At 47.0% G+C, this 17451-nt stretch overlaps 6 protein-coding genes across 6 annotated transcripts; 2 read left to right on the forward strand and 4 right to left on the reverse strand.

Annotated features, from left to right (window-relative positions):
- Window positions 1-167: 167 nt before the first annotated feature.
- On the forward strand, window positions 168-1138 carry B0H65DRAFT_511251 (concanavalin A-like lectin/glucanase domain-containing protein; the record flags this gene model as incomplete). Its single annotated transcript, XM_062828471.1, has 2 exons — window positions 168-1082; window positions 1109-1138. The coding sequence occupies 2 exons, from the start codon at window positions 168-170 to the stop codon at window positions 1136-1138; spliced, it is 945 nt and encodes a 314-aa protein (XP_062678312.1).
- A 792-nt stretch (window positions 1139-1930) lies between these two features.
- On the reverse strand, window positions 1931-3433 carry B0H65DRAFT_432557 (uncharacterized protein; the record flags this gene model as incomplete). The annotated part of the gene is made up of 3 exons (XM_062825011.1): window positions 1931-2580; window positions 3080-3224; window positions 3287-3433. 3 exons carry the CDS (start codon window positions 3431-3433, stop codon window positions 1931-1933), a joined length of 942 nt encoding a protein of 313 aa, XP_062678313.1.
- Window positions 3434-4010: 577 nt separating this feature from the next.
- Window positions 4011-4205, reverse strand: B0H65DRAFT_432377 (uncharacterized protein; the record flags this gene model as incomplete). Its single annotated transcript, XM_062825000.1, has 1 exon — window positions 4011-4205. One exon carries the CDS (start codon window positions 4203-4205, stop codon window positions 4011-4013), a length of 195 nt encoding a protein of 64 aa, XP_062678314.1.
- Window positions 4206-8701: 4496 nt separating this feature from the next.
- B0H65DRAFT_551709 (uncharacterized protein) lies at window positions 8702-10687 on the forward strand (the record flags this gene model as incomplete). Its single annotated transcript, XM_062829837.1, has 3 exons — window positions 8702-8715; window positions 8786-10498; window positions 10585-10687. 3 exons carry the CDS (start codon window positions 8702-8704, stop codon window positions 10685-10687), a joined length of 1830 nt encoding a protein of 609 aa, XP_062678315.1.
- Window positions 10688-10934: 247 nt separating this feature from the next.
- On the reverse strand, window positions 10935-11386 carry B0H65DRAFT_445214 (uncharacterized protein; the record flags this gene model as incomplete). Its single annotated transcript, XM_062825726.1, has 2 exons — window positions 10935-11028; window positions 11061-11386. The coding sequence occupies 2 exons, from the start codon at window positions 11384-11386 to the stop codon at window positions 10935-10937; spliced, it is 420 nt and encodes a 139-aa protein (XP_062678316.1).
- A 3812-nt stretch (window positions 11387-15198) lies between these two features.
- B0H65DRAFT_445215 (uncharacterized protein) lies at window positions 15199-16987 on the reverse strand (the record flags this gene model as incomplete). The annotated part of the gene is made up of 6 exons (XM_062825727.1): window positions 15199-15261; window positions 15660-15780; window positions 16424-16488; window positions 16729-16762; window positions 16881-16906; window positions 16949-16987. The coding sequence occupies 6 exons, from the start codon at window positions 16985-16987 to the stop codon at window positions 15199-15201; spliced, it is 348 nt and encodes a 115-aa protein (XP_062678317.1).
- Window positions 16988-17451: the final 464 nt, after the last annotated feature.

The raw sequence follows: 17451 nt of genomic DNA on the forward strand, positions 1-17451 counted from the left end.
ACCTATACGGTAGCTCCAGGATGTTACCTTCTTCCCTTTCTCGGTTCGGTTAATACCAGGCGGCTCGCTGTAGTGGTGTTGTGCTTTCCGGCTTCGACCCAATCTTCTCTCCTTGCATTTTCCCGCGAGCCAGCTCGTCGTCCCTGCCGAGCGTCCAATCCCTCAAAATGGGCCCTTTTTGTGTCGTCTTGACCGCGGGTCTTGCTCTCCTCGGCGGCGTGCAGGCTGCAGCAACACCAGTCCAGGAATGGGGTTACGGACCCGGGTATAACGTCTACCTCCCCAAGGGCTTCAAGAAGGCGCTTTTCGTCGACAACTTCTCCCTGTACTGGCCCGGTTCCCTTCCTTCTACCTCCAAATGGGCCTTTGACTTGGGCACATCCTACCCCGGGGGTCCAGGAAACTGGGGCACCGGCGAAGTCCAGACCTACACCTCCTCCACCAACAACATCGTCATCACCACTTCTGGAACACTCCAAATCACACCAGTCAAGAATCCAGTCACGGGCGCCTGGACATCCTCCCGAATTGAGACTGTCGCAGCTAGAGATATCGTCTGTCCTCCCGGCCAGGCGATCCGAATCGAGGCCTGGATCAAGCTCGGTGACCTCCCCGCCAGCAAGCAGCTTGGCATCTGGCCTGCATTTTGGATGCTGAGTTCTGCGTACCGAGGCAACTACTGGAACTGGCCGATGATTGGCGAGATTGACATCCTGGAGAACGTCAACGGCGCGTCGGCAGCGTGGCAGACGATACACTGCGGGCCGAATGCGCCGGGCGGGCCTTGCAATGAGTATACGGGGGTCACCAATCAGGCGGCGCTCGACAGAAGCAGGTTTCATAAGTTTTCGGTGGACATCGATCGAACGAACCCCGGCGGGAGTTGGAGGGGGGAGAAGGTCGTGTGGAGGATCGATGGGAATGTCGTGTTCACTGTGGATGGGAACCGGGTGAATAACGAGACGGCTTGGACGGCGGTTACGCGGACTCCCAAGTTCATTCTGCTCAATGTTGCTGTGGGAGGCTCGTTTCCGGATAACGTGGCTAACCCGAGCTTGGGGAGGACGCCGACTGATGCGACGGTTGGAGGGAAGGGTCGGCGATGGAGGTAAGATATGTTGCTGTTTTCAGTACCTGAGTTAGCGCATGAATGATGGAATAGAGAGAGCCAGATGATTAATGCTTACCACGTTTGATCATTTTGGCCACTTTAGCTGGCGTCGACGCTTTCGTGAAGTTGAGTGTCGGGACAGAGTTCTGGTGCTTGGAGAAATTGTGGAAAATGGAAAGGAGCGAGGGGACTACTTGTATGACGTAAAGTCGTCCAACATGTAGCAGGTACGTACTCTATAATGAGATAAGCACTGCGAATGTAACCTAGATAGAGTATGCATGTATGCATTACGGTGTCAAATATGGAATTGGCTGTGCACATCAGATTCGTTTGAGCACACAACATCACTCTCATGTATTCCGCCTTGGAGCAGTCGACAATTAACCACTGAATGCATTGGACTGTTGGATTCAGCTGTCCGTGGAGGACCCTAAAGGCATCGTCTCCCATAAAAGTACAGCAAGAGAAAAAGACCCCAAGCAACGGACAATGAGCAGTCCAAGATAAGTTCCTCCCATCCCCAGTTCGTCTTCATGATTCAGCCCATGTGCGCAAAGGACACTCCTCAATTCCAAGCCATGTGATAACCATCAATCCATAACAACGCAAAGGACCCCTCAGCCAAGCCAACTGCACCAAAACTAAAGCTCATAAAGTCGGGTATCTCTAGGCCACAAGTCGGCGTTGAAGCAGTTGAAGTCTTCGGAAACAGGTTATACGGATAATCCTTCCACCACAATGCGATGGAAAACCCGCCCCACAAACCCATTTTTCCAGAACTCCCGCAACGTCTTCAACGATCCTATCGGTGTCGGTCTAAGCCTTAACAGCCCAAGAGCAAGGCTGCTCGGCCTTGTGGCAACGACCGCAGCTCTCGATCTTCTTGCAGCCGACCTTGTTCTTCTTGCAGCGCTGGCAAGCACCCAGACGACGACCAGTCTCCTGCATCATCGTCTCCTTGAGCGAGCATTCGACTCCGTCCTTGGCGCAACGGATGCACTCGGGGATGGGCTCACACTTGGCCTTGGACTTCTTGCAGCGCTCGCAAGAGCCGCGCTTCTCAATGACGTCAGCACGGGAGGCGGGCTTCTTGCGGGGAGTGCCGCCGGGCTTGCGGCCTGAACCGCCGGAGCCACCGCCGGCAGCGCGACGACGGCGGGGAGTGCCGATGTTGGAGCCGGTGGCGGAGGTAGTGTTGGCTGCGGTGGTAGTGGTGGAAGAAGAGGCTGCGCCATCACCGCTGCCGTCGCCGTTGCCCTTGTCGTTGCCGTTGTCGTTGTCAGCAGCACCAGAGTCGGAGCCCGAGTTGACCGTGTTAGAAGCCGAGCCGGCCATGTTGGCGAGCAGATCCTCAAAGGTGGCTTTGGCGCTATCGACAAGAGTGTTGATAAGGTGGGCCATGGCTGCCTCCGCGGGGCTGTTGGCAATGCTAACGGGCAAAGAAAGAGAGTGGACAGATCCTTGGCCTGTGGTAAACAGTACACGACATCGTCAGATAGTTAGCTTCCTATCCTGATCATTGACAAAGATGCAGCAAATATCACTGCGCTGGCAGATAGTTCCAAGCGAAACACTGCAAGGAAGGATGGAACGACAAGGGATGAAGGAGAGAGCAAGGAGAGTTATAGTCGGGAGAAACGATGAGACTCTGCCTATTACTATGCTAGGCTTCTTTTTTTTTGTGTTTTTTGTGCTTTTTTTTGGTCTTCCGCATGCGTTATCTCTGGAGACTGGAGCCACGCCGTCATTGCTTGTTGGTAACCTTTGCGAGTTCTTCTTTCCACGATGCCGAGCTGTAGTAGCTTGCACTCAGGTTTCCGGTGGATTCGGGTCTGGAAAACTTCAGGGTCTCCGAGGTCACGTATCCTTTCGACAAGCGTGGAGGAGGAAGAATGATGGGGGGAGTCTCAGCGCGCGCCATTGGGTACGGACGTGGGATCCAAAGCGCACGAACAGGTAGCTTACCGTTTGCCTTGGAGATCTTGGGCAGCGGGCGGAAGGTTGACGCGACGGGGCCACGCTTAGGGCTAGGCATGGTCAAGTGCTTGTCAGTGTCAACGCCGGGGAGGGGCTCTCTGGCGGGTGCCTCTGAGTCCAAAGATCGTTTGTCCTATTGAGCGCCATGTCAGTTATCCTCATACTTTCAAAGACGCGCGGGGAGGGGTTCAGTACGTGGACGACGGCGGACATGGCGAGACCCTGGTGCGGCGAGGCATTCATGCGGGCCATAACGTCGACGGGCAGGTAAGAGGGTCCAAACTTGGAGCCCGTGGCAGCGTACTCGCGGCCACCGATCATCTTGACCTGAGGCTGCTCCATGATGCCGAAATTGTTGTCAAGCGTTGCTGCGAGTGGCGTCCCAGTCGTAGGAGCGCGACGGAAGATGGCCGAATACTAACTCGGATTCGGTGTAGCACAATCCAAGTGGAAGTGGATGAAGGGAGGGGGTATGTCGGCGGGAAGCTGTTTATTTGCAAGTTTGTTGAGGCTGAAAAGGAATGGGATGGCAACCCGTGGAAGAAGGATACCAAGAGAGATGAAGACGGTAACAGGAGGGGCGGGGTGGTATGTAATTTCGTGGCAGGGCGGAAGGTATTGTTGCCTGGCAGCCTTACTTACAATGGGGGTGAAGGGCCTTCCCGTCTCAGTCCCTTTTCACTTTGAGGTCACTGCAGAGTATGGTTGGCCCGGCGACCAGTGATCAACCGATGGAAGTCGGATGGTATACGGGCACTATTTGCCTCCTCTGCTTGTTGCTCCTACTTGTACTAGGCTAAGTGCTTTTCCTCGCTGGACCTTGGACGCTGGTTAATCTGACTTCCAACACAGAAGCAATCCCTAATGTACGCACGACCCCGTACCTCCCAGGTCACAATCAGCCATGAGCATGGTATTGCTAGGTCTCAACCTTTTCGATCCTTGACTCGTCGACACTCTGGAGGGACGTGGAGGTGAATGGCAAGTATTGGCCGTCTGGTTGAGGATTCACGACGATGATCGTGATCATTGAGCCAGTAACGGCAATGACCTTGTAGCGGAGACTTGCGCCCCGGATGCAGACAACATCGCCAATCTGATACTGGAAAGACATTGTCATCAGTTGGTCCCTTTCCCATACTTTGTTCTGTCCTGTGGAATACCCCCGCGCACTCTTACTCACCGTCATGGGTCTTGATGACAGGCAAAGAGTATGTGAGCTTCTGTGTGAGAGAGCTTGTATTCTGATGCCCGGTGAAAATGTTGACGGGTATGCAAGTGCTCAGCTAAGGCCCTGCCTTCGGCTCCTGTTCTGGACCGGAATAATAGAATTCAAAGGAGTCGATATCTCTTTTCTGCAGCAAGTCAAAGGCGCGTTGAAGTCAGGAAAAAGAATCTCTCTTGGTGTAAGTAGCTTGGTGCCAGATGGAGGCATTTTATGTCGGTTTCGTGACGGTTGGGCTCATGGTGACAAAGGCACACAGGCAACCGACAAAGATCCAGTTTCACCTTGCCAAGACATTGCAGCTTTCCACAAAAGAAGCAGATGGCACATTGGAAACCCGATATCTGAAGCCTGAATTTCCGATGGTGGCAGACCGGCAAGTAGGGAAGACTGGTCCGGTAGTAGTAAGTACGCCCAATATTCCTGCCCCCGGGCTGCCAGCAACATCATTGGTCCCGGAAGTTCATAAACATCAACGAGATGTTAAGCGGATATCCCCGATAGGTCAGTGGTAGATGACTCGTGTATACGGGTACTACAGCAGCACCCTCAGTTCCTTCCTGTAGCATGATGGGTGCGACGGTCTCTGCTTGTGAACAGAAAGTTAAAGCTTCCATTGGCTACCGAGGAGCTCCCTTATTCCTCATAGCTGCCGATCATCCTGGTCTTGTGGGTTGCAGTAAAGGTTCACCACCACCCTAGAAGAGTGATGGGTAGGCGAGTACTAGACGTGTTCTCCCGCCTTTCCGGAACCATGCGTCCATACCCGACTATATCTCCAGTGCCACAACCTCTGTCGTAAACAAGGCATGAGGCGCTTCTACCATACGTCTTACAACTGGAGGTAGCTTGGCCTTGAGATATCCTCGTTTAGCTTAACGACTGGGGAATGGTGCGGAGAGACGCGGATGGATCCTTGATTGTTGGCAATAGATCCTTTATGGAGTTGCGAGAAGGCGCGCAGGATTTGTCACGCTTGGATAAGGTCCCAGTGAGCCATGAGACAAGGAAGGGTCTATTTCCATATCCACCCTATGTAACCCGCGTGTTGACATACACCCCTCTGCGGCGCCTATTGCTCGAAGCTGACCACAAGACTTACTTTTTTTTTTTTTTTTTTTTTTTTTTTTTTTTTTTTGGAAACTAGTCTTGCCATCTGCTGGTTGCATGTGTACCTATGCTACCACACCTTCCTGCGTGGAAAAGGCTTCTATCGAGACAGGAAAGAGCGTTTCTTCAAATCATATTCTTTATTGACCCCTCAATAAGGCAAGGAATCCCTGGGGAATGAGATATCGAAGGGTTGACCTACCTCGGCATGCCACTAGCGGAAAGCCTAGAGCCCAATTTATCGGCGTGTGAATCCATTTGCAGTAACCCTCTCCCTTACTGGCGGAATCTTGACTGGATTGGGTGTGTCCAAGGTGGTATTGTGACGACAGTGTCTCTCTACACACCACGTTCAGGTACCTCTCCGAACTCGAACGGATGGCTTCACACTCAAGAAAACAGAATGACCGCCCCGCTCTTCTGTCCTCGATATGCCCAACTTTCACCGACGACTCGAAGAGCCCGTAATGCACAGGGCATCCTATGATACCTAGCAATACAGAGCAGACAGCCTCCAAGCAATCCCCAGAAAGCTGGCAACGTCTGAGGGGATTTCCTTGTGGGAGGTGTACAGTGCAGGGCTGCCATGCGATGGTGCTGTCACTGGGTGGACGGTACTCCAACTACCCAATAACCCAATTACGGGAACCGGCAACTGGTCCGCGAGAGAGGCGTGGGTTCCGGATAAGGCCAAAGCCTAAGGCATGGCGTCTGTCGAGTCAGGGAAGATCCAGACTGCTCCCCGAAAAAGACGTCAATGGCTGAAGATGCAACATTAGCTACCCGGTTACCGGAGTCCGGTCCTGCTGTTGACTTGGGCAGATGCTACTCTTTTGCTACTCTTTTGCAACGTTGGAGAACGTGGTGATATTCTGTGTTACACCAGATCGAAGATCAGCTACCCAATGATTGGGTATCTGTTGTTCACAACCAAAGTCCTCGAGCTGCTGTGATCTCACTCTTGCGGCGTTGATGTTGTGCCATCGTTTGAGATGACCCGTAGCCTCAAATTCCTGGGGAATTGATAAGAGTGGCTATGAGCTGGGGAAGCTGCTAAAGATGCTTGTTAGACACTTGCTCCTAAAATCACCAGTTCATGATGAAGTAGGACGGACTCTTACTCAAATATAACCATTGCGAGGCTTCCTCACAGGTTTGCGCCAAAGAGCTCCGTATGTCGTCAGTCTCAAGATAGGTAGCAGCTCACGGAGGGACATACAAGCCCTGCGAAAAACATCATCAGCGGATTCGGTCGTCTGCGAGCAAAGTTTGGTGAATATGATCAGTCGAGAAGGAAAAACACGCAGGAAGCACTCGGAATTAGGCAGGAGGTCTGATGAAAGAACAATAGGCAAACGGAAAGAAAGAATGGGAGGGAAGGGTACCCGAGATGCATGAGGGAGATTAGGTCTAGGTTCCTGAGGTGATGTGTGAGTGTTGTCGCTTACCTACTCGGTCGGCAATCTTCAAAATCCTATATGATCTCCGGCGTTTTGTCACCCTCGTCCAGGGATTCAACTTGCGCTCTGACCTAAATGGTCATCACGACCTTGGGTTCAATTTTTGTGACCATCCTCAAATGATGTACCACTGCAAACACAACGAAACTTGTCGATCAAGGTCGATAATATCGGCGCGCCTTCAAAATATCGCATGTTGGCTTTTGGCCCAGAGAGGGTGAATACCTGTCTCTACCTCCCGACACCGGAGCAATGGGTACACCTACTTTCGCCTTCCTGCTTCTACCTGAACCGTTGAGCATTTCACCCAAAGCCTGGCCCTAGTGTAATTGAGATGTGGCTGGAAGTCATGCCCCATTACCTACCTATCTGATCGAGGTTGCAAGCTGAGCTCAGTAGGCCTGATGCCAAGGCTGCCGAGCGGCCGCCCGATATAGCAAGGTTCGGATTGCTGTCGGATCCTACGAGCTTCGTGCTGCCAAACAAATGTCCAGCTCGAGCTCGAGCCCTTGATCGCGTCTTCTATCAATCCTCGGGAATCCGTGTAAGTCGTTCATTAGCCTCCCCGCCGCATGAGACCCATGGTCATCTTTCGAAAATGCCGACAAGCACCTCAAGCAAGAACCGTGGCTGAAACAGTTTTCGTTAATCCTGACACAGCCTTGGAGGTATTGAGCGATATGCCATTTATTAATGCTCAGCGAGGCGAGAGCGGAGTAGAAATTGCCAGTGCGTGATTCTTTCTCTCGGCTGGAGTAGCAGCTAGAAAGACACTTTTGCACTGTATCTCTGCACCCAGCATGCGGGGCCCTGAGAAGCGTTCCATTCTTGTTAGACTCCGCGTGACATTGTCGGGTATGCAGCGGCTTTTACGCCACGGGCACGCATGTAGGCCGGGGATGCTGTCACCAACAGACATATAGACCTGCAGGGGTATGATATAGCTTGCAATGTCATGAGACAGGACTGACAAAGCTGGTTATCTCTCCAGAACAAAGTGCCTAGCCTGGGTTAGATGCGCTCCTTTACGATATACACGAGATAAGTGTGAAAGCTGGAAGACCAACTTTACCTGGGACACGTTCAGCCAGAGCGGTTCCAAGGCAAACATACAAGTTCGCATCGAGTTTGCTCGCGGGGATGATTCGAGATAGGAAATTTGACGGATCAATGCTGCTAAGGCAAGCTGCATTTCAGCTGTTTCCAAGCCACAAAACGCTGTTGTTTCTTCTCGAATCTCGGTACCAACAGCATGGAACTCATGTACCTTGCCGTAGCGTCTGACAGGGCTGAGGACCTTACTACCCCATCTTACATCTACATCACAGCAGCTTCCTGGATTATTGTTTCGGCACCAGCGACAAAATGGAAACTTTGCCTTGGTGCCATATCAACGAGGAGATCAAGAGCCTGCTAGGGCTGACACGACAAACTCCCATGGCTAGGTATATGTATATATGGAGCCCGTTCCCAGGCTGCTGCAGACCAACCTGTTCGCTCCTTGTACGCATCCATTGTTCCTATCTCCTGTCACTCATCAACGAGTAGCATACTACTCTTTCCATTACCATGGTGCTCGGAGGCTTTGTAACGGCCCTTGTCTGGGCACTTGCGGGCTTGGGTACCGTTTCCGCCAGTCCAGTAGCTGGTGATCTTGTCCCTGCTTACCAGATTCGAAATGCGCCGGGAATGACGTCCCATGACACATTAAAGCATGTTGCAAGAAGTTTAAATGCTGTCAGGTTGGAGGGAAGAGACAAGAACCTAACGACCGGGAGGATAGACTTTAACAGGAGCTGGAGGGGAGCCACACTTATGAAGCTCCAGTTGTATGTACTGCAGAGAATCTCCTCTTTTCTCGATTCCACGGTCCATGCTGACTACTTTTGTCTCTTACAGCGAAAGGGAAGACAAGCCCGGTAAAAACCAGAGCTTGAGCTCCAGCCTCAATATCGAGGTTACCTGCGAGGAGTGCTACATTAGGGGGGCTGCCACCGGCTCGTTCACTGTCAACGGCAACTTCACCGACGTCTTCCGGAACCACACTCTCGAGATCGGGAGAGAAATCGAAAACGTGACCAAGGCAGCCGCCGACCAGCTCACGGATGCCATCAAAGGTAGCGGAGAGGCCATCGTAAACGAATTCAAAGAGCTGATATACGAAGGAGATACCGACTTCACCGATATAGATTGGCCAACCCTGGACCTGGACTTTGACGTCGATCTCGCTCCTCTACCAGAGGTCAAAATCGGGTTCTTGTTCGAGGACGACTTCGAGCTGTATCTGAAGCTCAACACAAAGATAAGCGCAGCGTCGACATATGAGTTGAACCTCTTTTCTTCTAAGGATCCGAGTTTTGGCTTCTCCGAGGGAGATGATATCACAGCGGGCCTTGCGGTTGTCATTGATCTGATCATCGAGCTTGACGCCGAGGTTGACATCAGCAGCGGCTTTCATATGAAGAATATGAAGTTTGACAAGGGCGTGGGTGCTGAACTTGTCATGTTCAGCCGCAACATTTCGGACTTCAACTTCCACGGAGGAAAGTTTGAGTTCCTGCCAGTCACCCTGTCTTCTCCAACAGCTACTATCAAGGCGGTGTTGAGAGTCGCGCTGAAGGCTGGACTGGAGTTCAAGCAGGTGACGAAGCAACTCCCAAAGGTGAAAACGAAGGACGACAAGCCGCTATTTGGTGCTGGAGTGGTTGCTGAAGTTGTTGCCCATGTGGCCGAGTTCTCGATATCTGTTACAGGGCCTACGATATCCACAGGTGACGAGAACTCGGGCCCTGAGAAGGCTGCCCGTCGAAACGAAGTGGAATCGGCCGGTGCCGTGCACCCTGACAGTTCGTCATTCCACGAACTTGCAGTTCGAAAAGACGGGGATGACGAAGAAGAGGAAGAGTGCAAGCTCAAGGCTGAAGCGTTCTATACCTTTGCTCTTGCGGTCGCCGCGGGTGCCACCATCGAAGCGCTAGGCAACACCTGGGGTCCTAGTCCTAATTCTTCTATCCCCGTTTTCCATACCAAGATAGGCGGCTTCTGCGCTACCCTGACCACGCCCACGGCGACAGTCACGGCCACAACCACAGCGGGCCTGGAGGAACGCGGATCCCCCAGACTCAACTGGCTTCCTCGCATGACTCCGCCACCATTACTTAACCGTTTCTTGGGCCGTCGGGAAGAAGAACTGGTCACTACCACCATTTCGTCCACGGCAACCTTCTTTGGGCAGATTTGCAAGTCTCCAGGACTGGTCAACTGCCCGGTCTCGCTGCAGGAAAGCACAACAATGAAATCTGTTATCACACTCGTTACCGTTTTGCCAGCCGGCGTTTCTCCGGTCTTCCCTGCTACCCAGATGGACTCGGTGTCCTCGATTCCAGAGTTTGGAACTAACGTTCATAACATGATTTCATCCGTCAGCGGGCCTCCGACCTCATATAACCCATCTGCTACAGACGACGGCTTCTTGCCCAGCGCCAGTGAAGCCATTCAAGACGTCAAGGACTTCCTCGACAAGGACACAAATGGTGTCAGCAATAGGGTTATTCTTGGTGTCTCGTTGGGATTGGGAATACCGGTGTTGATCGGTGTTATTGCCGGCTTGGTGTAAGTTGACCTTCTTTGCGTTCCCATCCCGCCTGTGACATGAAAGTCACTTGTGACGGAAGCACTAACAGAAATACGCGGTCCAGGCACTTGATCCGGCGCAAGCGGTACTCACCAGTACCATCAAGAGCTCCTGTCAGAGATGAAAGGGGCGAGCTGCCAGGCCCAATGCCACACACTGCATCCTGAACATCGCTGGTAGGCTTTTTAATCGTGTACTTAAGGGGCAAAGAAGTGATACTAGAGGGAAACCGGAGAAATGTAACAGAAACAAGAGCGTTCAAACTTCCACATCAAAGTCTAGGTGAATGGTGACTGTACTTAGCATGTCGGCTTCCCGCAACCGGTGTCCTGTGTAAGATCCGTCATGCGTACCTACCTACCCCTAGGTAATCACTCCGGTACCAGAAGCATGGCCCATCAGAAGAACCAACAACTACGTCTCACGGGCACCAATAAGTGCTCGTTCGTCAATCAAGACAAATGGGCGGAGAGGCACTACGCCCTGCGGAGAGAATCTCGACCCTTCTCTCAAGCCAGGCATGAAAGCCGGCAAACATACCCACCCACATGCAGCCAGCTTTGGCAGAACTCCATCAAGGCCTGATATCTTTGCACAATGTATGCCTGCTCGTTATCACCAGTTTCGGGTGAGACGCCCATCATGGCATGTGTGATTTTTGCCAGGCAGACAGGGCACAAGTAAGGAGGTTGTCTAACATCCTCTGCCACACTCGTTGTACCCTGCATAACACAAGCATAATAGGAGCAGTGTCCCAAGCAGAAACAATGGCCTATCTCGTGAGAGACGGTGCGAGCGACCCTCGAGAACCAAAGTCCATGTAGATCGTTTGCCGAGTTCGACATAGGCTGAACTGCAGCGCCCATGGGGGTTGAAGGTACAATTCAATACTGGTTTGTTTGTTAGTTTGGTTCTTCGATCATGGGTTGAACAGGGGAGTTTCGGAGCTCTCATTGGCCTTTGAAGAGAGGAACTGTCCTCCGTTTGAAGCATCATGGGACAATGACAAGGGTTTTTGTTGGAAGTCCGTGCCCTGGGCCGCCCATTCACCGGCTTTGCCCATTCACTGGGCCGTTCCATTACCGGCACTCCCTTCCAGGTATTTAGGCTGCCCTGGTTTCCGTTTCTCCTCTTCCGTTAGACAACTACAATCAAGCCCTTTTCGTTGTCGCCTTCCAGCCTCCATCAGTTTTTGACGCCACAGAAGCCTCTTATGTCTCTCTCCGACTCCTTCAAGACTAGAAGATATCGGTCTACGGTAATTAACCGATAGAAAGCCGAACACTTTCCTATATCCAGCAAAGTTGCCGTTTTTTGTACAGACTAACAAACAAACCAGGGCTGTATTGTACGTCCAGGCCAGGGGGGACGTCGGCTGGGGCTTTCGGCTTCGGCTTCTTGTGTGTCCGCTTCCTCTTTTTCGACGGGGGACGAGGGTCGTGTACTTGGGGGCTTCTGGGCGCCAAGCTTTCTTTGCCCCCTCCATTTCGTCAATGTAGGGGGCGCTAAAAATTTGGGATAATATTTTAATCTGGGATAGTGCCCAATACAACTGATACAAATTCGATTATTAACCCCCTACAAAATCGCTCATTTGCATCGTAATTTCGAATAGCAATATCGCCGCATTTCGTACCCAAACGCATCGCTTTTTATCGTATTTGCCTCGTAAAGCTATAAAACAATAAGAATTTATATATCTATATATTAATTAAAGTCGCTAGTTAACTTACTAATTCTAATATAAATAGATTCCTCTAAAAAGAATTCCCCGTCCCCGCCGGCCTAATTAATACCTACTGGTATTTCGACGCGCGCGATCGATATAATATTTTTAAATTTAATAATAAGAAGCCGCCTTCAATCAAAGAAATCGCTCATTATATTAGTAAATTATATAATTTAATTACCTACTATATAAAATTATTATAAGATACGGGTAAGGCTACTATTTTAACAAAACTTAGAAGGCGGCCGCAGTCGTTAACCTCCGTTAAAAAGGAGGTTATTACGGTATATATAATTTTTTACTTTAGGGGACGGTTCCCTACGTTATAATTTATAGTAATAATTATTACTAACCGCTTGCGATCGATACGGCTGAATTCTCCATCGACTCAATTCGATAGGCACTAATATACGAAATTTATTAACGATTACCCGGAATTACGGTTAACGACGTACTACGTTATTAATTTTAAATACTACTGTTAAAAGTTGAACCTTAAATCCATAAACGATTAGTTTAATAAGTATAAGGATATTACCGCTATTATTCCCCCGTATAATTACTAGAATAATAATAAATGTAGCGTACGTATTAGTTACGTATCGAGTAATCACATAAAGGTAGTAGTATTAAAGGAATTGAATAAAAGAAAAATTAACGAAATTTTTTTGAATTAATTGAATTCAACGCCCTTTAATTGCGCGAAATTAATACTAATAGTTAAATCTAACTAGAAATTTTTAATCTTGCAAATAGGGAGTCTTATTCCTTAATTATAGGTATAAATATAAATATAATACCGGATATCCTCGATATACGGTATTGTCATCATCACCCCTTGTATTATACCTTAGACTAGCCAAGGCAGCCTAGACTAGCTGGGCTGGTACAGAGGATTCCATACCTGCCAAGCTTGGAATTCGGACTACTCTATAGTCCGTACTTTGCACTCCCCGCGTAGGATATCTTCTTCGTATAAGCAGCTAGCTTCGAACCGTCCCCTTCTTTTTAAATCATCTTTCTTATTACCTTTATATACTTCTAATACTACTACATCCTTTGTAATCTATACCGTATTGGAAGCAATCCCCAAATTCCCGTACTAAATAGTAGCTACAATTAAACGGTTGTAGTAATACTAGCGATTTAAACTATACTAACTATACCGACGGCGCAAACGACTTTATCACGAGCAATACGATTAACTATATCCGATATTCCCCTACCTTCAATACTAGGCACACGATTATTTTAAGTACCGCTAGCGAAAGCGCAAACCTTCTACTAATCTAATCGACGGTAATAATAAAATTCCAGTAACTCTCGTTATTACTAACTTCCTTATTACCTCCTCGGCCGCCGAATTTAAGTACGCGACCGCTCTTTTCTTAAAGCGAATTTGAGTAATTTTAAGAATTTTCAATACCCTTCCCTACTAATAACGAATTTGGGTACTTGCTAATATTTCCTCCTTAATACTATACTATTTCGTAAAGCAGCGAATTTAGATAGCCGCTTCCTAGCCGTTCGAAACGAACTTAGGTACTCTTAAAACCCCTATTCTAATACTAGCACTAGTACCGGCCTTCGGCCACTATACTAACTCCCCTACCAACGCGAATTATCCTTAAGCGCGCCGACCGACTATAAACCAAACTCCCATTCTATTACAATAAATAAGTCATTCTAGCGCTCCCGCCGAACTAAGTTTACCTTACGAATTCTTAATTCACCCTTTTCCATCGCGACGAAAATACGGACATCGCCATAAATTAGATGATTCGAATGCCCGCCTCTAAACAATATATTCCAGCGTTTCCGCAAAACTAAATCAAGTAGCCTTTATTAATAAATTTAAACAACTATAGCCCGCCTCTATTATTACCTATAGTATCCAAAGGATAAAGAGTATCCTTATAGAACCTTTTTTCAAGATGGCAATAAACTTAGGGACCCCCGCGCCTTCTTTTACTCTTTACAAATTATTTGGGACTACAAATAATTCTTCTATATTCGTATTAACGGATTAGGTATTAATTATTTTAAGGCTATCTAAAATCTATTCCTCCCCGCCGAAAATATTTAAAAAGATTTCTAAAAGCTATACTATCTAGTTATACTTTATTATTAATAAAGTTAAAGAAAAAGAAATATATAATAAGTATAAAAAAATGGACAAAGATAAGAAGTCGTATAGTAAATATAAGGAAAATAAGGATAAGGAATAATTTAATGACCCTCGTATTTAGAAAATACCTTATCTTTCTAAATTAAAAGAGGTTAGAAAGGATACGCTAATACTTTCTTTCTAGAAGCTTTTCTTTCGACCTAAAATTAGCTTTATAAATTTCTATCAACGAAAATAGGGTTCTTTCAATTATATACTTATTAATTAGTATTGCAACCGTGATTTAGCGAATATACTTCCCGGTAATATTCTTCTTATTCGCTAACTTTTAATTCTTTCTTACCGCCCCCCAGAAAAGAAACCTCGTATCCTTTTAATCTTAGTAATTTAAACTATTTTTTCTATTACCTTAAACGCTATTAGCGTTAATAACGAAGATAAATATATCGTCGTTCCTAAGAAAGTTATCTATACCGCTAAATAATAATTTCGAACTACGCGCGAAGCGCTTTAAGTATTAGACCCTTATATCTATTCAATATTAAAATTATAAACTTCGTCCGTCTCCCTATCTCCCGCGGAGATTAAAATTAAAAAGTTAACTTCAAAACTACCGTTTCCCAAAACTGTAATTAAGTATATTTATTATAAGTATAGTAATTCTAATTTTCGCTCGAGGAACGCCCTTTTTAACTACGTCTATTCAAATATATATAAGCCTAATGTTCGTTTGAAAATGCGATCTCTTATTATTACAGCTAATAATACCCCGAATTACTAAGTTAACCGTTACCCTAGTAACGAGGATATTATTAATTTCCTTAACGGCCGCCTAACTTCCCTAGCGGCCCCCTATCGGGTTCTAATTCGCCCGGTTCGCCCGGCTATAGTTTTTTCGCCAGTATTACCAACCCCGAACTTCGAAGAGCGGTATCGCAAATTTCTCGAATCCCGCCGCCGCGCTCCCCTTCCTAAGCCGAACTACTAAAAATTTAATTTTGAAGCGAAATTCGATAAGATTTATAATAATTTAAACCGCGAATTCAAAAAGCGGTTTTCTTATTTAACCATCGTTAAGAATAAAATAATTACCGTAATACCTACTACGGTATTTCTAATTCCCGTCGCGGATACGTACTCTAATATTCTAATATTTAAACTATTCGTCCCTAAACTATTACCGAAGCTAGACTTGATGGAGGCTGGAAGGCGACAACGAAAAGGGCTTGATTGTAGTTGTCTAATGGAAGAGGAGAAACGGAAACCAGGGCGGCCTAAATACCTGGAAGGGAGTGCCGGTAATGGAACGGCCCAGTGAATGGGCAAAGCCGGTGAATGGGCGGCCCAGGGCACGGACTTCCAACAAGACTTCTCTTACTTCGGGCGTTACGAAAAAAAGCTTCCTATTATTACCGGTAACGCTACAATATCCCTAGCTTCCAAGCAGAACAATTCCGCCTCTACTACGGCTACGGCTATAGTATTTCTAATTCCGTAGCCGGTAGCTTTATCTCCTCCCAAAAGTAGTAGTCCAATAGCTACTTCTAATAAATATAAAAATAGTAATTAGCCTACTTCTCCCTCTAGTAGTTAAATTTTAATTCCCTATAATTGCCGTACTTATAATAAAATCTTTAGCTTACGAAACCTCCTCTTCACCTATCCCTACGATTATAACTATTACCGGCCTACTAAATTAAAGACTAGTACCTTAAAAGTTTTCACCATTAAAAATACTAGCTAGCGTAGTAGTAAAGGAACTATAAATTTTAATATACTTAAAAATGTAATTAGTAAACTCACTACCCTAGCTTTTATAATGTAGCAATTTAAACGCTCACTTTAAGATTTATCTATATAATAATACTTTCTTATTAAATTTCGAGCTTTCAATTCCCTCCTCTCTTATTATTATAATAAGGACATTATTTTCTTTCTTTCTAGGCGGGTAACTATAAACTAAATAATCTTTTCTCTTAATAATAATACTAAAGCATTATTACCAACCCTATATTTTTGATTCCCGTTTAATCCTATTACTTCTACCTTTCTTCTCTTAATAATTCGATAGACTTGACCAGCGTAATAGTTTCTCTAGTAACCCGGCGTAACTATAGTATTACAATTTCCTTAACTAAATTATTTTAATAATTAATAATCAATAATAAAAATAAAAGAATTAGTAATTCCTTAACTATTCTTTATAATTCGTACCAACTCCCCTACTAATACCGAATTAATAATTCCTTAATAGCTTTTTATAACCCGTACTAATTCCCTTGCTAGCACTTTACAATTCGTCAACGGCCCTATTACCTCCTAATAGCTCTTTACAATTCGTACCAACTTACTAGAAATCCCTTTTTATACCCTTTTACTTTACTTCTATTTATCTACGTAATAATCTTTTCATTTTTCACGCCCTCTTAACTACTCCTTCGAATACCCCCTTCTCTTTCCTTCTTTCATTTAATTAACTAACGCCCGGCTTCCTAAACTTTACCTAACTTCCCAGACCTCATCGGACCCCTACGGACTTTTACTATCTTCGCCCTTATAATTCTGATATACCCCAATACGCCCCAGAGTATCCCGAATAGATAGATACATCGGAGGAGACCTAAAACTTATCGGAGGAGACCTAAACATTATCGGAGGAGACCTGGAATTTAATAATAGAGACCTGGAGGACTTCGGAAATAATTTATTGCCTTTATAGATAGTTTCTCCGGACCTTATTGCCTTCATAGACAGTTTCTTCGGACCTTCTCTTATTATCTTTATAAATATATTTATCGGAGGAGACTTAAACACTTGGGACTATCAAGGACAATAGTTTCTTTTCTTATAAGCCGGCATTTAATACCGAATATCTTCGATATACGGTATTATCGTTATCACCCCTTATATTATTATACCTTAGACTAGCTAAGGCAGCCTAAACTAATTGGGCTGGCATAGAGGATTCCATGCCTGCCAGGCTTAGAGCTCGGACTACTCTATAGTCCGTGCCTTACGCTCCCCGTGCAGGATATCTTCTTCGTACAGGCGGCTAGCTTCTAACCGTCCCCTTC

Source organism: Neurospora tetraspora (assembly GCF_033439725.1).
Source record: "Neurospora tetraspora strain CBS 560.94 chromosome Unknown B0H65scaffold_7, whole genome shotgun sequence".
In the NCBI taxonomy this organism is placed as follows: Eukaryota; Fungi; Ascomycota; class Sordariomycetes; order Sordariales; family Sordariaceae; genus Neurospora; species Neurospora tetraspora.